This window comes from Thalassophryne amazonica, chromosome 11 (assembly GCF_902500255.1).
Source record: "Thalassophryne amazonica chromosome 11, fThaAma1.1, whole genome shotgun sequence".
NCBI classification, from domain to species: domain Eukaryota; kingdom Metazoa; phylum Chordata; class Actinopteri; order Batrachoidiformes; family Batrachoididae; genus Thalassophryne; species Thalassophryne amazonica.
In genome coordinates, this window is record NC_047113.1 from 16,276,281 (window position 1) to 16,298,317 (window position 22,037).

The window sequence follows — 22,037 nt, forward strand, 5'->3', positions numbered from 1 at the left end:
TCGGATCGGTGCGAAGCCGCGTTCAAGGAGTTGAAACGACGGTACTCGACTGCACCAGTGCTGGTGCAGCCCGACCTTAGCCGCCAGTTTGTGGTTGAAGTGGACGCCTCTGACTCAGGGATAGGAGCCGTGCTATCCCAGAGCGGAGAGACCGATAAGGTCCTTCACCCGTGTGCCTATTTTTCCCGCAGGTTGACCCCAGCTGAACGGAACTATGACATCAGCAGTCGAGAACTCCTTGCGGTGAAAGAGGCGCTTGAGGAGTGGAGACACCTGTTGGAGGGAGCGTCTGTGCCATTCACGGTTTTCACTGACCATCGGAACCTGGAGTATATCAGGACCGCCAAGCGGCTGAACCTCAGGCAAGCCCGCTGGTCACTGTTCTACGGGCGTTTTGACTTCCGGATCACCTACCGCCCCGGGACCAAGAACCAGAGATCGGATGCCTTGTCCTGGGTGCACGAAGATGAAGTCAAGACTGAGCTGTTGGATCCACCGGAGCCCATTCTTCCGGAGTCCACTATCATGGCCACCCTCACCTGGGACATGGAGAAGACCGTCCGGGAGGCCCTGGCACGGAGCCCGGACCCTGGAACAGGGCCGAAGAACAGCCTCTACGTCCCACCAGAGGCAAGAGCTGCAGTCTTGGATTTCTGTCACGGTTCCAAGCTCTCCTGTCATCCGGGGGTGCGAAGGACCATGGCAGTGGTCCGGCAGCACTTCTGGTGGGCGTCCCTGGAGGACGACGTCCGGGAATACATCCAGGCCTGCACCATCTGTGCCAGGGGCAAGGCAGACCATCAAAAGGCACAAGGACTTCTCCAGCCGCTTCCTGTGCCTCATCGGCCCTTGTCCCACATCGGCCTGGATTTTGTCACGGGCCTCCCGCCGTCCCAGGGTATGACGACCATCTTCACGATAGTGGACCGATTCTCCAAGGCGGCCCACTTCGTGGCCCTCCCGAAGCTCCCTACGGCCCAGGAGACTGCTGACCTCCTGGTCCACCACGTTGTCCGTCTGCATGGGATACCAACTGATGTCATCTCGGATCGTGGTCCCCAGTTCTCCTCACACATCTGGAGGAGCTTCTGCCGGGAACTGGGGGCCACTGTGAGCCTCTCGTCCGGGTATCACCTGCAGACCAACGGACAGGCAGAACGGGCCAACCAAGAACTGGAGCAAGCCCTGCACTGTGTGACATCCGCACACCCGACAGCCTGGAGTGAACATCTGGCCTGGATCAAGTATGCTCATAACAGCCAGGTGTCCTCTGCCACCGGCCTCTCCCCGTTTGAGGTGTGTCTGGGGTATCAGCCCCCATTGTTTCCTGTGGTGGAGGGAGAGGTCGGTGTGCCCTCGGTCCAGGCCCACCTGCGGAGGTGCCGTCGGGTGTGGCGCACCGCCCGTTCTGCCTTGTTGAAGGCCCGGACGAGGGCGAAGACCCATGCAGACCGCCGGCGATCCCCGGCCCCTGCTTATCAGCCCGGGCAGGAGGTGTGGTTATCCACGAAGGACATCCCCCTCCAGGTGGACTCACCAAAGCTCAAGGACAGATACATAGGGCCCTACAAGATCCTCAAGATCCTCAGTCCTGCCGCAGTGAAGCTCCAACTCCCAGCTTCACTGTGGATCCATCCGTGTTTCATGTGTCTAGAATCAAACCACACCACACCTCACCCCTCTGTGCTCCCGTACTGGCGCCGTCTCCTGCCCGGATCATCGACGGAGAGCTGGCTTGAACAGTGCGCCGGATCCTGGACATCCGTCGAATGGGCCGGGGGTTCCAGTATTTGGTGGACTGGGATGGGTATGGACCCGAGGAATGCTCCTGGGTGAAGAGGAGCTTCATCCTGGACCCGGCCCTCCTGGCCGATTTCTACCGCCGCCACCCGGACAAGCCTGGTCGGGCGCCAGGAGGTGCCCGTTGAGGGGGGGTCCTGTTGTGTGGGCCGCCAGAAGAGGAGGTACTGCTGGCCCACCACCACCAGATGGCGCCCTGCCTGGAGTGCGGGCTTCAGGCACGAGAGGGCGCAGTCACCATGGACACAGCCGGGAGTGACAGCTGTCACTCATTATCTCACAACAGCTGTCACTCATCTGCACTTCATCTTGCCACTCCATACAGACCGGACTTCATCTCCACCTCGCTGCCGAGATATCGTCTACCTTAGGAGGTAATTTGTTCTCAGCCATTGTTTTGTCTACCACAGACAGTGTTTGCTTGTGCTATTTTTGCAGTAGGTTTTGTGAGTGCTTGCATCTGGAGGCTGGGTTTGGACTGACGTCTTCACTCCAAACCTTTGATAAGTACACATACTACTGCACGTGCCAGCTTTCTGAATGAGAGGTGGAGGTGGAGTTCCACCATTGTTGTTACTGGGTGTTCACACACCCACATCTGATTGTCTCTGCTCATCGCCAGCAGTACCAGATCCGACACGGGCCACCTGGGGTTTTCGGGACTTGGCGGCTGCAGTATTCTCCAGGTTCGGTGGCGGAGGAAATCGTGTGGTTCCGGTTCTTCTCAGGACAGACGTCCTCTATCCTCGAGCCTGCCCACACGTCACCTTTGTTAATTGACTATTGTACACATTCTGTAATCTGCTGTGTTTGGTTGTGCTTTTCACAACAGTAAAGTGTTCATATTTAACTCTTTCATTGTCCGTTCATTTACGCCCCCTGTTGTGGGTCCGTGTCACTACACTTTCACAACATCTCCTGCTGGTTGTTGAACAATTTAAATAATAAGAATGTTCTGCAAACCTAACTCCAAGAAAATCTTTAATCTGTCTTTTTATAGCCAAGCTTTCAGTCATGCCCCGATGAAGCTTTTTATTTATTGTTACGATTTTCAGAAGCAGAATCAGAATAGTCGGTGTTCACCAAGTATCTACAAGAATACAAGGAATATGACTCCGGTTTGAGCTGCACTCTCTCTGTATGACAAGTATAAACATACATGAAACACTGAACAATTCACAGTAAAAATGTGCAAATAAAATGTGCAAATAAAATAAAATGTGCAATAAAATGTGTGCAAAGAGGAAACAGACATACAGGTTGAAGTTAAGTTGTACAAGAGGTATATGAATTTGTGAGTTTTTTGGCAGGTTAAATTGTTCATCAGTGGAAAGAACCTGTGGAAAGAAACTGCTCCTGTGTCTGGTTGTTTTGATGTACAGAGCTCTGTAAGGTTGACCAGAGTAAAGGAGTTTAAACAGTGTGTGTCCAGGGTGTGAGGGGTCTGCAAAGATGTTACCAGCTCCCTTCCTGGTCCTGGACCGGTATAGGTCCTGGATGAAGGGCAGGCTGTCTCCAATGATTGTTTTTTGCAGACCTGACAGTTCGTTGAAGTCTGTGCCTGTCATGTTTGGAGGCAGAGGGAAATCAAACAAAGATGGAGGTGTCCACAGTAGACACAGTGCTGGGGGGGCCTTTCTCCTAAAGTCCACTATCCTCTCCACAGTCTTGAGGGGTTCAGCAGCCTCATCACCATCCTGGATGAGACCAATGATGGTGGTGTTGTCCGCAAACTTCAGCAGTTTAACAGAGGCGTTCCCTGAGATGCAGCCATTTGTATAGAGGGAGCAGAGCAGTGGGGAGTGCACACACCCCTGATGTGCTGATTGTCCATGTGCTGCATGTGATGCTCCCCATCCTCACCTGCTGTGTCCTGTCCGTCAGGTAGTTGGAGATCCACTGACAGGTGGGAGCTGGCACAGAGAGCTTGGAGAGTTTTTTTTGTGGAGGGTGTCGGGGATGATGATGTTGAACGTTGAGCTGAAGCCCACGAACAGGATCCTTTTTCTGGCACCTTAGTATTTCTATGTGGTATGTAGTTTTATAATTAATATGCTGAATATTTTGACAAAGAAAAATTTGACATAATTATGCAAAAATACATTTTTACAAATTGAGTGCTGTAGTATAACCAGCAGGCAGTGTTGCCACAGTTACTTTGAAAAAGTAACTTAGTTACTTTACTGATTACTCAATTGTAAAAGTAACTTAGTTACTTTACTGATTACTCAATTGTAAAAGTAACTAAGTTAGATTACTAGTTACTTTTTTAGTTACTTTTCCCAGCTGCCGACAACAACCCTCTGCCACCTCAACATGACAGTGATACCTGTTTTGCCAAAACTCACTTTATAGTCACCCTTTCTTGACTTCAATGAAAATAAATACTTGTTTTATAAAAAGTAAAATAAAGACGTCTTTCTTGACCTCATATTTAACTGTTGACAGCACTGTAACAGTAAAACTTGCAATTTCGAGCCTACATTGTTTATAAAGGTAACTATTAAATTCTAACATTTTTCTAACATTTCAATTCTCTCTAAACATATTACTTGTCGAAATTATTATTATTTTAAGCAATATTAATTGTAGTAAAAAACGGCTTCAAAATTGCACCTTTAATCTAGGGGTGTTGTGGGGGAGGGGGCACATCCTTGCCCGTGCATCGCAATGAGGTGCACAGAAATATTTTACCTTCCGTGCTTCCTGTTCTGTGGTCTGTTGCATACAGTCCAAAAACAGATGGTTTTCTGTTTCATTACAGAGTGCAGCACCTGCAGTGACTCCACGCTGTGTCCCCAGACAGATGGAAAACACAGTGCACTCATTGTACATGCACACACACTTTGGTGACGTGCAAGTCCAACTCATCGGACGTGACACGTCAATGCGAAACGTCAATGTGACGTGTTTTCGGTGATAGATGTTCATATAAATATTTGTGACTCTGGGAAGTAACTAAGGCTATTGTCTATAATTAACCACTGCACAGCTAAAGGCAGTTCTATACATAAATATGTATATCGAAGGCACACGTTGTTGCAACTGGTCAAATGGATATCGCTGATTATATTTCAGCCCAGCATCAACATGACACACAGAGAGACCTGTATCAGTAATGATACAGTGGCACATTCATTCTCCCGTAGTAATAGTACATTATGAAGGTGTTACTGTCATCTCTTCTACCTTTCAGTAAAATGTCATGATCATCAAAGTCAGAATGACTCTTTACTGCCCAACTTCCCACCATCAAATACAAGCCTGAGCGGTAACACCAGTTACAGGGACTAACACACTTTATACTACCCGAAAAAGTTCTGCAGAGCAGCATGAGAACAAATATGGAAAATAAGAACTATGGAAGATGAAAGAAATGAAGGTCACAGTGACATTACATGACACAAAAATTCCCATTTATAAGTGATAATGTCTTTCAAGACTCTAATGTTATTTAGAACTCTACAGTTACAATTCAAACTATTGCGGTATCCCATAATCCCTTGCGTGCCAGAGAGTCGCTGCAGTCAAACAACACAGAGAATCCACATGATGACAATTGTAAACGAATATTATACAACAAAAATGTAATTTTTTTATGTTTTTCGTCATGTTAATAAGAGACTGCTGCATGATACCCTGAAAACTTGCTAAAACAATTATAACGGATAATCCGTGTCTGCTACGTTTAATCTGCGTGTAATTTAATTAATGCAAACCGAATTTCAGACATATTATATATATCAGTCTGGAACAAAGAGGACAAACAGTGTTGTAAAGAACAATAATCAAGACGTTAAAGAGCAAACTTCGCTTTCCCCCAGAACGACATAATCAGGAAGTGATTGTAGCTCACAGCAGCTCCCATTAAAAATAACGGAGAGACAGACTGTGATTCTCGCATGTTTACATAAAACAAACGCAATAGCAACGTCTATAAACCCAGAGAATATATTCATGAGAGTTTTAGGCACAATATAAAAATAGTTTTATGTTGCGATGTTAATGGTGTTGTCTGCATGCAGCAGTTAAAGTGTAGCCTGATCAGAGCGTCTCAATGCAGTTCTCAATGTTACTGAGATCTCGCAGAGCGGCGACCTCTCTGAAGTTTTGCGGGATTTGAAACATCAATAAGGCGAATGCATTTCTCTTAACATGAAATGTGAGATTATGCTTGTTAAAAAAATAGCAGGGGCATAAATGTGATCACATAAGCTATCCTTCTGATTTTATGAAATTCTCCGTCCCTCCAGAAGAATTAAAAAAAGAGCTAAGGTCAGTTCTGGGAGCATGCATTGATGCTGTATGTCACTGCACTGACAACACCACAGTTACTAACTGACAGCCATCACGCAGTCCACCAGTACACCACCACCACCAAAAATAGCCATTTATCTGCCACAGCAAGATAATATGTACATGTCCACTTAGCTTTTTCTGGGTACTGAGGTCCTCAGCACTCATGCACTTGCGAGCTGGCTCAGGCTCAGACAAGCATGCCCTGTAGTTGAAGCTGATGTTCCCTCATAATGCACATTTAAGACATCAAGTCATTGCCTTAAGTTAGTGGTTAGAGTCTATGGGCCTGATCACGTACAGTGCATCGTGAAAGTATTCACAGTGCTTCACTTTTTTCACATTTTATTGTGTTACAGCCTGATTCCAAAATGGAGTAGATTTTTTTCACTCCAAATTCTACTCACAACACCCCATAATGACAACACAAAATGTTTTCATTTAAATTTTTGCAAATTTATGAAAAATAAAAAACTAAGAAGTCACATCTACATAAGTATTCACACTCTTTGCTCAACATTTTGTTGATGCACCTTTGGCAGCAATTTCATCCTCAAGTCTGCTTGAATATGATGCCACAAGCTTGGTGCACCTATCTTTTGGTAGTCTTGGTCATTCCTCTTTGCAGCACCTCCCAAGCTCCATCAGGTTGGATGGGGAGCATCGGTGCACAGCCATTTTCAGATCTCCAGAGATGTTCAATCAGATTCTGGTCTGGGCTCTGGCTGGGTCACTAAAGGACATTCACAGAGTTGTCCTGAAGCCACTCCTTTAATATCTTGGCTGTGTGGTTAGGGTTATTGTCCTGCTGAAAGATTAACCGTAGCACCAGTTTTAGGTCAAGAGCGCTCTGGAGCAGGTTTTCATCCAGGATGTCTCTGTACATTACTGCATTCATCTTTCCCTCAATCCTGACTAGTCTCCCAGTTCCTGTCGCTGAAAAACATCACCACAGCATGATACTGCCACCACCATGCTCCACTTGACCATACAGGCCTGACTGGTGCATACCTGCCAACATTTGAACTTACCAATACGGGACACCCACGCATGGGTAAATTCAAATGTCCCAAATAACAATGTATCAGCACTGCATCTGATCACACTTTATTTAAAGACCAATCACAGATGAACAGACGTACATATACTATTTAAATAGCATTGTCACTGGGCATGAAAATGACTACTACCTTGATTGCACACTTCGGCCCAATCTCAATTCTCTTTTGTACCCCTTCCCATTCCCCTTGGCCCTAACCCTACCCCTATGCCTGCCCCTTTAAAACATGGGATAAGGTGAAGAGGTATGCCTCTAGCCCTATGAATTGAGACACCCCTCCGCCTTAGGGGGAAAAAAAATTGCCCGTCTCAAACTGCCATCTTCACTGTTTGTTAACATGGCAACCGAAGCGAAACTTGTTGCAGTAGCCTGTTTGCTCTTTTTATTTTCTGGCCTTTCTGCGTAAATGCAAAGGAATAGAAGTTGCAGAAGTTGCAGATTTCTTCGACACATCGCAATCATGTCGGAGAATTTTGTGGTATTAATTATTAATTTAATTAATTCAGAATTTAAAATAATAAATAGTATTAATAATTAATTAATAATTAATTAATGTTAATAATACTGATAATAATTAGTCATTAATAATAGTAATAATTAATATTGTTACTTGATTAATCATCAATTGATTGGTTAGTAATTAATTCATGAATGAATTAATTAGTAATTAATGAATGTGGAATGAATGTATACATTATACAAGTTTCACTTTTTGAATGGAATTACTGAAATAAATCAACTTTTCATGATATTCTAATTATATGACCAGCACCTGTATGTATGTTATGGGCTGCATCTAGTTCTGTTAACCTTATATTTCTTTTTCAAATTCTCCCATTTTTTGCATCCAGCCCTATTTCCTTTAGAAATTTCCTTGACAAATAATATCAGTCTATTAGGACATCGGACATCGGGTTATGTGTTACACATACACGTGTGTGTATTATATATATTTTCCAACTTGCTCCATTAATGAAACTTCTCATTTTCTGCCTGAAAGCTTATTAGGAGATGAGTGTGCTCAGGGCTCCCTGTTTGTTTACAAAATACACACGCGTTACAGACCTTGAAATTCAACAGCAGGGGTCGCTATTATCCAAAGATTTATGAACATACAAATTAACGTGCTTACACTTTATCATGAATTTCTCCATTGTGAGATATAAAAGTGTCTTATTGTAGCGTTCATGTGTGTATGCATTATAACACTTCAGCGCATGAGCAAAGTTACGATATTCTTCAGAACAACAATATACGCAACATGCATCCAGCAGCATACACGTTACTGTCATAGGCAATTGCCTGTAAAGTTTTTTGGCAAGTTATAACTTTCTAAACAGCGTAATTTGTAATGAAAGCCACTTTCATTTGTGCGGCTCTGGGCGCCATGTTTGTTTCTTTGGAGACAGTGGTAAGCTCCTTCTACCCCTCCAAACGGAGTGTGCATCCAGATTCACTCCATTTGGAGGGGTTTGTAGCCCTCCACCTACCCCTCAGCCTCACTCCAAAAAGAGAATTGAGACACCCCTCTGTCTCTCGTGCCTGTGCAAAATGGAGGGGAAGGGGTAAGGGGAAAGGCCAAGGGGTAGAACTGAGATTCAGCCTTACACTACGCTGTGGAAGACAGGGACCCCAATCTTACAGAACTTACTGATACTTATTTTCAATTATATGTTTCACAGTTGAAAGATGCAGTCTTACTTTATGTTTGTAAAGTGAAAAAGTACACAATCTGGAGAGTTTTTTTTTTTTTTGTCTTTTGAAATTGCTTTCTTGAATAAAAATAAAGTTTTGTAATAATAATAATAATAATTATTATTATTATTATTACTATTATTATTATCTGTTCAGATTTGTGGTATTGACTAGAAGTGCTAATTTGATTAACAAATTATTTAAGGGCCCCTTCACACATAGTGCGAAGTTTGGTCGAGGTGCGCACAAAGCAGAAATTTTATGCAAAATGTGTGGAACTGTCCCTGCCTCTAATGCCTCATACACCTGTTGCTACAGCTACTGGCGCACACCAGTGGCTGAAAGACAGAGTGTGCACTATGCAAACCCATCGCACCCTCTCGCGGCAGGTGTCGGCCAAATTCCAGGTGACACACAGAAACATCTAACACCGCTCGCATGGCACTTAGAAAATGTGTGGCCAGTCGCACTCTTCACACGACAGCAGACTGCAGGCGACCACTGTCGTACTGCTGGGAAATTTGTCTAAGTGCCCCACGAGTGTGACTTTGCAAACACATACACTGACATGTGAGGTGTGGCTCCCGACAAAAGCAGCTGTGAGAATCTGTGGTTCTGGACATTCCAGCTGGACAACACCTATTGTGTTTGGACAGACATGAACTAACAATTGTCCACTGTGAGGCACATGTGTCTGATTGCTATAATTAACGTGTACATAAATAAAAACATATATTGCTGTGGCGACAAGCATAGCAAGTGCGGGCGCGCACGGAGCAGATGGGTCATCTACAGAGACACAGGCGGATCATATTTGTATTGCTTGCTTGATAAACACGGTGTATTTATATGGTGTGTGATTTTAATTTTTAATACTTCCATGTCCTTCCTGATATGAGGCAGATTCCCGCAGCTTTAAGGGGGTGCTCAGTGGTAAAATTACTGACTGGTAATCAGAGCATTTGGAAGGTGCAGGTTCATGTCCTGTGGGTGGTATGTTTTTTCTTTCTTTTTTTTAATTTATTCCACATAAGTGGTGCGATGTGGTCCCATAGGTACCAGCTGTGTTTTTTTATTTATTCCACATAAGCGGTGCAATGTGCTGCACCTCACACTGTTCCTGCTCGAAATACACCGTCGTGTGCACGAGCTCTGGCACCGGGATTGTGCACACCTGCCCGTTGGCGCGATGTTTTGTGGTGCGCAGATTCTAACTGTTTTACCGTATTTGTCCACCCATCGTCCAAACTTCGCATTATGTGTGAAGCAGCCTTAAATCATTCTGAATCATGCCTCTTTGCATCTTTCTTATCCAAACATAATCCACAGTTTATGAAATGAGCTTGCAAAGACTGTTAAAGTGTGTGTTTTTATCAAATCTGCTCAATAACATCAGTAAAATGGCATGGCTGGCACTTCTAGGACATATGTACTGTGGAAAAAAATGAAAAAGTCTGAGTCTGACTTCGATTCTGAGCAGGTAGCAGACACTCAGACAGAGATGTTGGAGTACAGCTATGGAACGAAGCAAGATGACTGATGCAATCACAGATGGTTGTTCAATTCTTTCTGAAGGCCAAAATTCATGGAACTCTATCATCAAAGAAAATGAAAAATGTTCCCCTGCCTTTTTCTGTCATCGTCACTTCCACCTCATCTCATTCCTTCTTATCCCTTAGCGTTTTTTATTTTATTTTACACCGACTCACCAAGATAGTGGTGACGATGTATGTTCTGTTTTGCAGGCCGTAAGTGTCGTTGCTGCCTCTCATGAAGGTGGCCGTGTTCACATACTTCTCCTCTTCATTCCAATAGCCAACCTACAACGTAGACAGTGAGTCAAAAACATGTTGCTTAATATATTTGAGCAGCAGGTTATTTCATTAATAATTTGGTAGATATGGTTTTTAAGCGGTTTCTCTCAGCAAAACTATGCTTGAGCCTCAGGCATTTACCATCTTGGGTCCAGATGGGGCCAGTTCCATGACACTGACAGTGTAGTTGGTTCTACGGCCTTTCTCATTGAACTGAATGTGACCAGTCAGACCATCAATACGAACCTGTAAATGAGTCACAGATGTTAAATCGCTGACCCACAACAAATAGATACACTCAACAAAAATATAAACGCAATACTTTTGGTTTTGCTCCCATTTTGTATGAGATGAACTCAAAGATCTAAAACTTTTTCCAGATACACAATATCACCATTTCCCTCAAATATTGTTCACAAACCAGTCTAAATCTGTGATCATGAGCACTTCTCCTTCTCCTTCGCCTCATGCAGTGCAACACATCTCCTTCGCATAGAGTTAATCAGGTTGTCGATTGTGGCCTGTGGAATGTTGGTCCACTCCTCTTCAATGGCTGTGCAAAGTTGCTGGATATTGGCAGGAACTGGTACACGCTGTCATATACGCCAGTCCAGAGCATCCCAAACATGGCCAATGGGTGACATGTCCGGGAGTATGCCGGCCATGCAAGAACTGGGACATTTTCAGCTTCCAAGAATTGTGTACAGATCCTTGCAACATGGGGCCGTGCATTATCCTGCTGCAACATGAGGTGATGTTCTTGGATGGCACAACAATGGGTCTCAGGATCTCGTCACGGTATCTCTGTGCATTCAAAATGCCATCAATAAAATGCACCTGTTTTCTTCACCCATAACAGACACCTGCCCATACCATAACCCCACCGCCACCATGGGCCACTCAATCCACAACATTGACATCAGAAAACCGCTCACCCACACGACACCACACACGCTGTCTGCCATCTGCCCTGGACAGTGTGAACCGGGATTCATCCGTGAAGAGAACACCTCTCCAACGTGCCAAACGCTAGTGAATGTGAGCATTTGCCCACTCAAGTCGGTTATGACGACGAACTGGAGTCAGGTCGAGACCCCGATGAGGACGACGAGCATGCAGATGAGCTTCCCTGAGACGGTTTCTGACAGTTTGTGCAGAAATTCTTTGGTTATGCAAACCGACTGTTTCAGCAGCTGTCCGAGTGGCTGGTCTCAGACGATCTTGGAGGTGAACATGCTGGATGTGGAGGTCCTGGGCTGGTGTGGTTACACGTGGTCTGCGGTTGTGAGGCTGGTTGGATGTACTGCCAAATTCTCTGAAACGCCTTTGGAGACGGCTTATGGTAGAGAAATGAACATTCAATACACGAGCAACAGCTCTGGTTGACATTCCTGCTGTCAGCATGCCAATTGCATGCTCCCTCAAATCTTGCGACATCTGTGGCATTGTGCTGTGTGATAAAACTTCACCTTTCAGAGTGGCCTTTTATTGTGGACAGTCTAAGGCACACCTGTGCACTAATCATGGTGTCTAATCAGCATCTTGGTATGACACACCTGTGAGGTGGGATGGATTATCTCAGCAAAGGAGAAGTGCTCACTATCACAGATTTAGACTGGTTTGTGAACAATATTTGAGGGAAATGGTGATATTGTGTATGTGGAAAAAGTTTTAGATCTTTGAGTTCATCTCATACAAAATGGGAGCAAAACCAAAAGTGTTGCATTTATATTTTTGTTGAGTGTATATATAGTAATTAATAGTTACCCTGAAGCATGATGATTGTACAGGCTGTCTTCTTCATGTCACAACCAACAACAAGTATTCGTATGTTTAGCATAGTGTAACTGCGAGTGTGTAGTATTCCATGTGAGTGCGCACAGTGACTGCATCCCCATGGATGTGATTGATAGACAGTGTGCGTGTTTGTACAGTGAATTGTGTTTGGCTTGGCATGTGATGGAGTTAATTGAGGAAACATGGCCTCAATCTCCAGCGTATCTCTAAGCAGATGGTAAGGTTAACTCTGAGCAGGTCTGTACACAGTTGACCTGCAAAGACAGCCTCAGGCTGCACACTCACACACAATTACACAGCTATTAAAACCTCCATATTCCATGTGCAACACTTTCAGTCTAAACCTACACAACATGGCTTTTGTTTGGCTTTGCCATAATGGTTTGACAACAACAACTACTACTTTCAAAATCTTCAATAAACCTATGGACAAGTGGACAAGGTCTTCAGAGTCTTGAAGTTAGGAAAGAGTTTAGCTGTCTGTCAAGCTACATACGGGACATATACTGAGGACAGAACAACAACAACAACAATAATAATAATAATAACAATAACATTGTATGTATCTATGTAATTTAATTAAATAAATGAAATAGTCATTCTGATTAAATCAACAAGTGAACTAATTATAAAGAACAACAACAACAATAATAATAATAACAATAACAATAACATAGTATACATTTATGTAATTCAATTAAAAATAAATAAAATGTAAATTCAAATTAAATAAACAAGTGAACAAATTACCACTGAATAACAATACCAATAATATTAATAATAATAACAATAATAATAAAATAATAAAACATAGTATATGCATGTAATTCAATTAAAAATAAATGAAATATAAATTCTATTTAAATAAACAAATGAACAAATTAATCAAAATGTGAGAAACAAACAAAATATGGGAATGAGTGAGTATGAGAATGGATTAACAAAATGTATGCATGACCTGTTTTCTTGTCCATGAATAAGACATAATATGACAATTAATTAAACTTTGGGCTTGAGACCAGAGGATCCTTGGTTCAAATACCAGCCTGACCGGAAAATCACTAAGGGCCCTTGAGGTCCTTAATCCCCTAGTTGCTCCTGGTGTGTAGTGAGTACCTTGTATGGCAGCACCCTCACATTGGGGTGAATGTGAGGCATTATTTATAAAGCGCTTTGAGCATGTTATGCAGATGGAAAAAGTGCTATATAAATGTAGTCTACTTATCATTTATTCATTTGATCAGAAATGGTAAATAAATTCCTCAAAATATGGTAAAGAATTAACACAAATGACGCAATGATGCATAATGCAATGTAATTTGTTTTTTCCTCAAAGAATTAAAACAAAACAAACCCTGAGAATGAACTAATCAAAATATGGGAAATAATTTGTCAAAATGTGGGAATGGATTAATCAAAATGCATGTACAAAAAGTATCTTGTGTCCATGAATTACAATGAATTAATCAAAACAGGTGAACATATTACTCAAAATGTGGGCATGAATTAAAAAAAACAAAAAAACACATGGGAATAAATTTAAAAAACGTGGGGATGAATTAATCAAAATGTGGGACTGTGCTAAGCAAAACATATGCCGGAATTGTATCTTGTGTCCATTAATTACTCAAAGCATGGCAATGAATTAATCATATCACATGAACAATTTAATCAAAACATGCAAATTAATTAATCAAAACATGAACAAATTCATCAAACTGTAACTGAATTAATCATGTTTTGATTAATTCAGTCCCATGTTTTGATTAATCAGGAACTGCCCGTGTGTCCATTAATCAAAGCACAGCATCAATTAATCAAAACTTTGGAACAAATTAATGAAAATGTAGGAATTAATTCATCAAATCATACAGTATGCACACATTGTATTGAGTTTGCAGTGATATAGCTGACTTTACCCCTTTTTGCAAATGTCCCAAATTAGTAAATTTACTAATAAACTGCTTGAGAAGACCAGGGGCTATATGTGTTTCTCCATATTAAACTGGAGTTGTGTCAGGAAGGGCATCCAGCATAAAACTGGTGCCAAATTCCAATGTGAATTTGTACTGTATCCACTGGAACAACAACATTCTCAACCTTCACACCAATGTTCATTCATTTGATTTTCACTAATATTGTAAGCAAAACAAGAAACAGAGCATGCTGAAAACCTGACTTGTACTGATGAGAAAATAAGCTGAAATACCAATCATAAGCATCTGTTTTATGAAATACATTTGTTGCTTGACATGCACATCTTTTCTCTACACCTGCATGTGTTTCTGTGTCTCACCAGACCAACATTGCATTTCCATGGCCAAATATTACATTTCTAAACTCAATTGCTGATGTCACATTCCATGATGATCACAGCTGAGTGTTACAGCCTGCAGCTTTTGTTTACTAGCCATAATGTCACATTTGATATTGCACCGCTCTGCCATGACTTAATGTGAACCTTACACGACAGAATGAGACCTAATTTGTTCAACCATCCCCAACTCACGAGCTGTTAACCAATATGCCACTCAAGAATTTGGGTGCATGTGTGCATGGATATATGTACACATGTATGTGCTTTGGTTTGTATCTTTGTGCACTGACCTGCTGCAGGGCTCTCTGGATGTCTATGCCCTGTCCCCAGGGAGCTGGTGGGTTGGCAAGACACTCCCCGGCGTTGCCTCGTCGGGAGATGTCTATCCTCTGTCTCCTTAAATTCTGAAATGCTGTAGACATGACTTTCACCCCATCATACGTTAGAGCCCCTGTGTACTACAACAAAAGCACACACAAAAAGAAGCAAGGACATTAAGAAAAGCTGAAAAAGGTCTCAGCTGATACATAAGATAGAAGAGTTAATGCACAAAAAACCTTGTTCCAGAGGTTGATGCATCCATCCACCAATTTTCTAAACCTGCTTATTCCAGTTACGATCATGGGGGAGAGAGTGGGGGAACAGTGCTAACCACTACAGTAAACCACCCTGAGGTCGATACAGTTTTACTTTTATAATCCAAGATCTGTTTTTCTCCCTCTCAACATATTGATTGGGTTTAAAATCAATCATGATTCTTCTATCTCTTCTACATGGACAAAAATCAATAATCAGTTAGGCAGAAGCAATGCCTACCTGTTCATTATTACCCAAGTGTTCAAGAGTTACATATTTATTTATTTATTTTTAAGACTTTCACAGATTTCTGCAATGCAGCCGATGTGCTCTGTGTAAGCCTGATCCCATCAGATCTCAGAAGCTAAGCAGTACGGGGTCTGGTTAGTACTTGGATGGGAGACCTCTTTGGGACACCAGTGGCTGTGTGTGTTTCTCCAGGTTACACTGGAGTTGCGTCAGGAAGGGCATCCGGCATAAAACTTGTGCCAAATGCCAATGCGGATCTGGCTGTATCTGCTGTGGCGACCCCAAACAAATGGGAGCAGCTGAATGGACAACAACAACAACAGATTTCTGCAATGTTCTCCTTATACAGTTGTTTGCAAAAGTTTGGGCACTCCTGATAATTTTCATGATTTTCTTTTACAAATCATTGGTTGTCTGGATCAGAAATTTCAGTTAAATATATCATATAGCAGACAAACAAACTGATATTTGAGGAGTGAAATGAAGTTTCTAGTATTTACAGAAAGTGTGCAATAATTATTTAAACAAAATTGGGCAGGTGCATAAATTTGGGCACCCTTGTCATTTTTTTGATTTGAATACATGAAGCACTAATTATTGGAAGACAAAATTGGTTTGGTAAGCTCATTGACCCTTGACCTCCTTACACAGGTGAATCCAATCATGAGAAAGGGTATTTAAGGTGGCTATTTGCAAATGTTTCCCCTCTTTGCATCTCTTCTAATGAGTGGCAACATGGAAGCCTCTAAACACCTCTCTAATCCACATCAGGACCGCCTGTACTGATACTGGTACATTAGTATACAGTCATTGCACTATCATCAGCATACTGCCACTTGCACCACTGTATTATACTGTTATACATTATTACACTGTTATCCATTGCACTGCATCATATTTAATGTCATACTGTTTACAATAGTACACTTTTGACATTTGCCATTTGCACAACAGCATCATACTGTTATACTTACACAACCTACACTGTTTATACTGTTTTATATTATTTTTATTTTCTAAATCAGTAATATTTAAGGTAAATTTTTACTTAGCTTAGTAGTAGTTTTTATTCTATACTCTGCACCGTGGGTCTGAGAGGACTGAAAATTCATCTGTGCTGTATGTCGAGCATGTACTGTATAGCATATTTGACAATAAAGCTGACTTTGACTTTGCCTTGAAATGACCTGAAAACAAAGATTGTTCAACATCATAGTTTAGGGGAAGAATACAAAAAGCTATCTCAGAGATTTCAGCTGTCAGTTTCCACTGTGAGGAACGTAGTGAGGAAATGGAAGACCACAGGCACAGTACTAGTTAAGGCCTGAAGTGGCAGGCCAAGAAAACTCAGATAAGCTGAAGCGAATAATGGTGAGAACAGTCATAGTCAACCCAAGAGATGTTTTGTAAAGAAGAATGGTCCAAAATACCTTCAACCAGAATCCAGACTCTCATTGGAAGCTATAGGAAGCATTTACAGGCTGTTATTTCTGCAAAAGGAGGATCTACTAAATATTGATGTATTTATTTTCTGTTGGGGTGCCCAAATTTATGCACCTGCCTAATTTTGTTTCAAGAATTATTGCACACTTTCTGTAAATCCTATAAACATATTACACTTCACAAATATCACTGTTTGTCTTCTATATGATATATTTAAATGAAACTTCTGATCCAGACAACCAATGACTTATAAAGGAAAATCATGAAAATTATCAGGGGTGCCCAAACTTTCGCATACAACTGTATCTGTTGACGAACAGGGTAAATAAAAGTCATAAGGCAATATAAGAATTGACTTCCACAGAAAAGCAATTACTGCAGTTCAATATTTAGTGCTAAGTAATGTACTGTACTACAACAACCAAGTTAAAGGCATCATATTATACAACCTTCAGTAAGCTAGGTCACCAGGTATTGTAAAGTAGACAGTAAAGTTTGTAACCAATATATAAGCACATCTTGAAAATAACCGCGTTGTAATAATCCCCTCACAATTGTAGAATTCTTCCAGCTGTGGCTCACAGGAAATTGTAACAGAACGCAACAGACTTTAGAATGATTTTTAGAACATGTGGCTTTAAAAACACATCATCTTTTGTCTCTGACAATACATTATCCAAAATTTATAGTTTATGGATGTTTAGCATCATTAGACTGACAACTCTTGATGTGCTTTGTTTGAAAATTAAGATGGCAGACTTTCACATCTGGATTAAGTACATCAAGAATTGTCAGTTTATGATTCTGAACATTCATAAACTATAAGCGTTGGTAGATTGTCATTTTTAAAGCTGCACTTTATCCTAAAATCATCTTTTGTCTGATGCTTTCCTCTGCACAGAACTCTAACACGTGAAAGACATGAGTCCAAAAGACAATTCAGTTGTGATCGATTAGAGTTCAAAAGCACAGTTTATGCTCAGTTTGTGAGAACCAGCCAATCAACAGTGTCCATAAAAAAACAACAAAAAACAAAACAAAATCTTTTGCACCAATGCAGTAAATACAAAGACACACTAGAGTTCTTTTCCAGGACAGGCAGACAACGCAGCAGCTGACTCATGGAAGCAACTCAGAGGGATTTTCTTTGGAAACACCAGCAAACGGAGCAAGGTGAAAACGATCTGTGCGTGCTCACCAGAGCAAGTGGGTGATTATGGCTGGATGGGATACTACGGAGATGCGACATGAATGAATAAATGAAAGGATGAGCAATCTGTGCAGAATCAGAACGTGGAAAAGAGGAAAGTTACCGAGCAGCCCACTCACATCTGACCTAAAAGTAAGGAGAGAGCAACAGACAGAGGAAAGTGAAACCATATGGCTGTCCAGAGCCATAGACATAAAACTGGACTCACTGTGAGAGGAACTGAATCATGAAGAGAGTTAAGTGAGTCGCAACAAATGTGGTTGCATGAACCAATGACACATTGTGTGTCCAAAAGTAATAGGCCTTTTGTTTCAGTTTGAATATACAGGACAAGGTGGTGCTGATAAATTCCTGGCTTTGCACAGAAAGAAGAGAGTCAGAGGTATGAAATAAAACATTTATTCAACATATTCCCCCTGAGACTGATGCATTTAGTATAACGTTTTTGCAACTGTTCTAAACCATTCAAATAAAATTCCTTTGGTTGGGCCTCAAACCACCTCTCAGCAGCATATTTGACATAAAAAATGTCCTCAAAAGTATACCCCTTCAAGTGTTTCTTTGAGTTAGGGAACAGATAATATTCCAAAGCGGCCAGGTTAGGTGAGTAGAGGGGATGGTGGACCAACTGGAAATGCAGGGTGTTCTATTTGGCAGCCACAATATTGGATGTGTGCGCAGGTGCATTGTCCTGGATCCCTTTGGAGAGCATTCCATGACATTTCATTTTAACTGTCTCCTTCGAGGTTAGCATTATACTGTCTGGTGATACTAGAGCCCTGATGAAGGTAGTCCACCAAGAGAATACTGTCTTTGTCCCAGAAAATGGATGCCATGACTTTTTTGGCCAGTTTCTGGGTGCGGAATGTTTTCAGCCACGGGGACACACTGTGCTGCCATTCATTTGAGTGTTCCTTAGTTTCAGGATCATAGATGTGAAGCCAGGTTTCATCCTCAGTCACTAACCTGGTCAGAAAGTCCTGTGCAGCCTCAAAATGGGACAAAATGGCTTTTGATGCCTTAGCACATTACTCCTTCTGATCACCTTTCAAACATTTGGGCACCCACTTGTACACATCTAGGATCGTGGAGATACCAAACCCAACATGCTACCAGGAGATGTCTAGTATCTCGGCTATCTTTTGGTGAAAATTAGTCAGTCCTCAAGAGTGGATTGTTGACGGGTCAGTTGAGGTTGGGGGGTGCCCACTGCAGGGCCAATTTACAACAGTGAAATACCCAGTCTTGGAACAAGATAGCCAGGTTTTGACAGTGCTGTAGGACATTTCTCCCCCAGTGCTTGTGACATCTCAGTGTGAATGTCCTTTGCTGAATCGCCCTGGAGAAACAAAAATTTCATCATGGCCCATAACTTCAAGGATGTAAAACTTGCTTGTACCTCTGCCATCACAGCATATCACAAAAAGGAAAAATAGTTTGCAAAGACCTGATATTTGCACAGTTACATACTAACATAATAGGCCGTCAAATGCTTCCACACTCTATCTCATCTGGAAGGGGGCAAAGCCAGGAACTTATCAGCACCCACTCACGTGTGTGTGTGTGTGTATATATATATATATATATATATATATATATACACTCAACAAAAATATAAACGCAACACTTTTGGTTTTGGTCCTATTTTGTATGAGATGAACTCAAAGATCTAAAACTTTTTCCACATACACAATATCACTATTTCCATCAAATATTGTTCACAAACCAGTCTAAATCTGTGATAGTGAGCACTTCTCCTTTGCTGAGATAATCAAATCAAATCAATTTTATTTATGTAGCGCCAAATCACAACAAACAGTTGCCCCAAGGCGCTTTATATTGTAAGGCAAGACCATAAAATAATTACGGAAAAATCCATCCCACCTCACAGGTGTGCCATATCAAGATGCTGATTAGACACCATGATTAGTGCACAGGTGTGCCTTAGACTGTCCACAATAAAAGGCCACTCTGAAAGGTGCAGTTTTGTTTTATTGGGGGGGGGGGGGATACCAGTCAGTATCTGGTGTGACCACCATTTGCCTCATGCAGTGCAACACATCTCCTTCGCATAGAGTTGATCAGGTTGTCAATTGTGGCCTGTGGAATGTTGGTCCACTCCTCTTCAATGGCTATGCGAAGTTGCTGGATATTGGCAGGAACTGGTACAGTACACGCTGTCGTATACGCCGGTCCAGAGCATCCCAAACATGCTCAATGGCTGACATGTCCGGTGAGTATGCCGGCCATGCAAGAACTGGGACATTTTCAGCTTCCAAGAATTGTGTACAGATCCTTGCAACATGGGGCCGTGCATTATCCTGCTGCAACATGAGGTGATGTTCTTGGATGTATGGCACAACAATGGGCCTCAGGATCTCGTCACGGTATCTCTGTGCATTCAAAATGCCATCAATAAAATGCACCTGTGTTCTTCGTTCATAACAGACGCCTGCCCATACCATAACCCCACCGCCACCATGGGCCACTCGATCCACAACATTGACATCAGAAAACTGCTCACCCACACGACGCCACACACGCTGTCTGCCATCTGCCCTGGACAGTGTGAACCGGGATTCATCCATGAAGAGAACACCTCTCCAACGTGCCAAACGCCAGTGAATGTGAGCATTTGCCCACTCAAGTCGGTTACGACGATGAACTGGAGTCAGGTCGAGACCCCGATGAGGACGACAAGCATGCAGATGAGCTTCCCTGAGACGGTTTCTGACAGTTGTGCAGAAATTCTTTGGTTATGCAAACCGACTGTTTCAGCAGCTGTCCGAGTGGCTGGTCTCAGACGATCTTGGAGGTGAACATGCTGGATGTGGAGGTCCTGGGCTGGTGTGGTTACATGTGGTCTGCGGTTGTGAGGCTGGTTGGATGTACTGCCAAATTCTCTGAAACGCCTTTGGAGACGGTTTATGGTAGAGAAATGAACATTCAATACACGAGCAACAGCTCTGGTTGACATTCCTGCTGTCAGCATGCCAATTGCACGCTCCCTCAAATCTTGTGACATCTGTGGCATTGTGCTGTGTGATAAAACTGCACTTTTCAGAGTGGCCTTTTATTGTGGGCAGTCTAAGGCACACCTGTGCACTAATCATGGTGTCTAATCAGCATCTTGATATGGCACACCTGTGAGGTGGGATGGATTATCTCAGCAAAGGAGAAGTGCTCACTATCACAGATTTAGACTGGTTTGTGAACAATATTTGAGGGAAATGGTGATATTGTGTATGTGGAAAAAGTTTTAGATCTTTGAGTTCATTCTACACAAAATGGGAGCAAAACCAAAAGTGTTGCATTTATATTTGAGTGTGTAATATATATATATATATATATATATATATATATATATATATATATATATATATATGAGGTCTGTTAGAAAAGTATCGGACCTTTTTATTTTTTTCAAAAAGTATATGGATTTGAATCACGTGCGATTACATCAGACAAGCTTGAACCCTTGTGGCCATGTGAGAGTTTTTGCATGCCTGTCGGTTACGTCATTCGCCTGTGGGCTAGCTTTGAGTGAGGAGTGGTCCACCCCTCCCGTCGGAATCTCTTTGTCTGAGAACTTCCTGATAGACTGACGCTTTGCTTGATCAAAATTTTTTCAAAAACTGTGAGCCACATCGAAGTGGACATTATTCGAGAAATTCAGCTGGGTTTCTGTGAAAATTTTAACGGCTGATGAGAGATTATGGACTGTTGCTGTCGCTTTAAGGACTGCCCACAGAACGGGATGTCGCGATGCACCCTGAGCCG

At 42.3% G+C, this 22,037-nt stretch overlaps 1 protein-coding gene across 4 annotated transcripts in view; it reads right to left on the reverse strand.

The window, feature by feature from the left end:
• The window catches only part of gria1a (glutamate receptor, ionotropic, AMPA 1a), a 262,134-nt gene that overhangs the window by 165,204 nt on the left and 74,893 nt on the right, over positions 1 to 22,037 (reverse strand). For all 4 annotated transcript variants that reach the window (XM_034181029.1, XM_034181028.1, XM_034181031.1 and 1 more), the window contains exons 5-7: positions 15,070 to 15,237; positions 10,807 to 10,911; positions 10,561 to 10,671 (exon numbers count right to left, since the gene is read on the reverse strand). In XM_034181029.1, coding sequence (XP_034036920.1) covers positions 10,561 to 10,671; positions 10,807 to 10,911; positions 15,070 to 15,237 — 384 coding nt within the window. The remainder of the gene's footprint in view (positions 1 to 10,560; positions 10,672 to 10,806; positions 10,912 to 15,069; positions 15,238 to 22,037) is intronic.